The following is a 2442-nucleotide window of genomic DNA, read 5'->3' as shown; positions in this document are numbered from 1 at the left end:
TATATATATAACTAATATTATAATAATATGTTACGGTCATTTAATTGGTCATTTTTGCAAAACTGCCCGGTTCATTTTGGAAAATGACCAAAAATATTGTCAGTATGCAAATGCCCAAATAATTGTTGTCGTTTTGGAAAATGACCAGAAGTTTAGTCATTTTGCAAAATGACTATTAGTATCGTTGGTCATTTTGTAAAGTTACCCCAATAGCTGCTGGTCATTATGCAAAAATAAACAAATAGTAACTTAAAATTGATTAGAAAAGTCTAAGTATAAATAAAGGTGTGTGTTTTTTTTATTCAACATTAAAAACTTACATTACACATTACAAGTATGTTAGAATATTGAACGAACTAAAACTGAACTTGAAACACGCTCGAATTAGTATCCTAAGCAGATACAAATGTTTCGAAGTGTGTGGTGCAAGTGTATGTTTGTCTGAACATGCAGTTAGTTCCTACTTAGGTTCGGCCGAGGACGGAAATATTCGTGCTCCTCTCATCACTATTTGTTGTAAGTATATTGTACACTGAAAAGCTTCACAATGGAAAGTAAAGAAAAGTCTTTCCAAACAAAACTTCTAGAGTCTGAAGAAAACAAAGCTACAAATAGTTCAGTTTATTTCCCCGGGAAGAATACGAACGAGTAATTAGTCGCCTGAATGAACTTAAAACAATCTAATCCTACGAAGACTAAAGCAGGATTATCGTTTGTTACAAAAAATATGAAATACTGGAGGTCACAATTGAGGGTACCACCGTGCAAAAGTTGCAGAAGAAAGGAACTCAGCTGCGATTCGTTTGTGCTGAATATGTGTTTGATGTACTTCTAGCTATTCACCGCATAATTAGCCACGGAGGAAGAACTAGTATGTGTAAGGCAACCAAAGAAAAATATGCAAATATTTCACGTGATCAGATAACGCTGTTCTTGCAGTATTGTGAGGAATGTCAGCTAAAGAAAAGTAGTGTGCGGGAAGTGTGTGGTGTCAAGCCAATCGTCTCGAACAGCATGAATTCTCGAGCACAGGTTAGTAACGAAACAAACAAACATTATTATTCACTAAGTTATTGTAGGCATTTCCTAGCCTTCCAATCTTACCCTTAATGTAATAAATTATATGCATGACCCTAGTACTACTACTACTACTACTACTACTACTACTACTACTACCACACTACTAACTACTACTACTACTACTACTATAATAATAATAATAATAATAATAATAATGATAATAATAATTCTGCTGACAATAATAATTATGATGATGTATTTGCATTACTTATAATTTTGTGTTGTACTGTGTCTTTGCAGGTTGACTTGATTGATATGCAGTCAACCAGATGGGAAGTACCGTTTCATTTTCAATTACCAGGATCACTTGACCAAGATGATATGCCTTCGAGCCTTCAGACTAAGACTGCCGAGGAGGTAGCTTTTCACCAGGTTGACATTTTCTGTGATAAAGGAGCCCCTCATATTCTTCAATCTGTCAATGGGAGGGAATTTTCAAATAAGGTAATCAAGGAAGTTCTGGCTATGTGGCCAGAATGTAAGCTAGTTCATGGGAAACCAAGATATTCTCAATCACAGGCCGTGGAACGAGCTCATCTTGGTATTTCTGCTGTCAACATACCCGAAGAATAATGGAAGGCATGGAGACAGGGGAGCAGCTTGCAGAAGCACTTTGTTTAGTTAATGAAGAAGATCAAAATGTAGAACAGGGGAGAAGTGCTGAAAGTTGTGCCATAAATTGCAACTCGTGTGGTCAAAACATTCCATGTCATCCTTCTGGTCAGTGTTGTTCAACTGTAAATGACAATGTTGATGATCCTGTGCTCTGTTGCCTATGCAATAGAAATCGTAGCATTCAGGCTGAACGAAGGGAATCGAAAATACAACAAGAGAAGCAAGCTAAAAAAATGAAGGATAAATCAGTACAGCGTTTCAAGCCAGCCCTTGCAGGGGACACTGTTCATGGTTTCCTATTCCACTTTGTTGACCGTGGACGAGCGGAGTTTGCGAATGCAAAGGCAATTATAACTGAGACAATGGATGGCGGAACTTACAAACTAGGGACAAAACATGGTTTACTTCAACAGGTGTACAGTCGGAATCAGTTCACTTTATGTGCTGAAAGATTTATGTCACTCGAAGAGGTAATAAAGCATCGGGAAGTCAGTCTGCGAGAGGTAGTAGCTATTGCAGACTCGATGGGACATGGCCAGGGGATCAGTAAGTGTAGCTGCACCCAGTCATGTCGGAGCAGACGCTGTTAAATGCTTCAAAAACGAAAAGTAATGTGGGCAACAGCAGATGTAAATTGCAGCAACTCTTGTTCAAAACAAATCAGATAATGCTAATTTTGATAATTGTTGAAATAATTTTCAAGTTCAGTTTTAGTTCTTTCAATATTTTAATATACTTGTAATGTGT

General features: G+C 37.1%; 1 protein-coding gene across 1 annotated transcript; it reads left to right on the top strand.

The window, feature by feature from the left end:
• The first annotated feature begins 873 nt into the window (after positions 1–873).
• On the top strand, positions 874–1653 carry LOC135224887 (SCAN domain-containing protein 3-like). The gene is made up of 2 exons (XM_064264211.1): positions 874–1032; positions 1321–1653. Exons 1-2 carry the CDS (start codon positions 874–876, stop codon positions 1651–1653), a joined length of 492 nt encoding a protein of 163 aa, XP_064120281.1.
• Positions 1654–2442: the final 789 nt, after the last annotated feature.

The sequence above is a fragment of the Macrobrachium nipponense genome, chromosome 12, assembly GCF_015104395.2.
Source record: "Macrobrachium nipponense isolate FS-2020 chromosome 12, ASM1510439v2, whole genome shotgun sequence".
Taxonomy (NCBI): Eukaryota; Metazoa; Arthropoda; class Malacostraca; order Decapoda; family Palaemonidae; genus Macrobrachium; species Macrobrachium nipponense.
Note: the sequence above shows the minus strand (reverse complement) of the source record. Positions and strands in the feature narration are given on the sequence as shown.

Coding starts and splice junctions, on each gene's coding strand:
- LOC135224887 (XM_064264211.1), top strand. CDS start 874: ATGTGTAAGGCAACCAAAGAAAAATATGCAAATATTTCACGTGATCAG. Junction 1,033..1,320: donor GCATGAATTCTCGAGCACAG/GTTAGTAACGAA, acceptor GTGTCTTTGCAG/GTTGACTTGATTGATATGCA.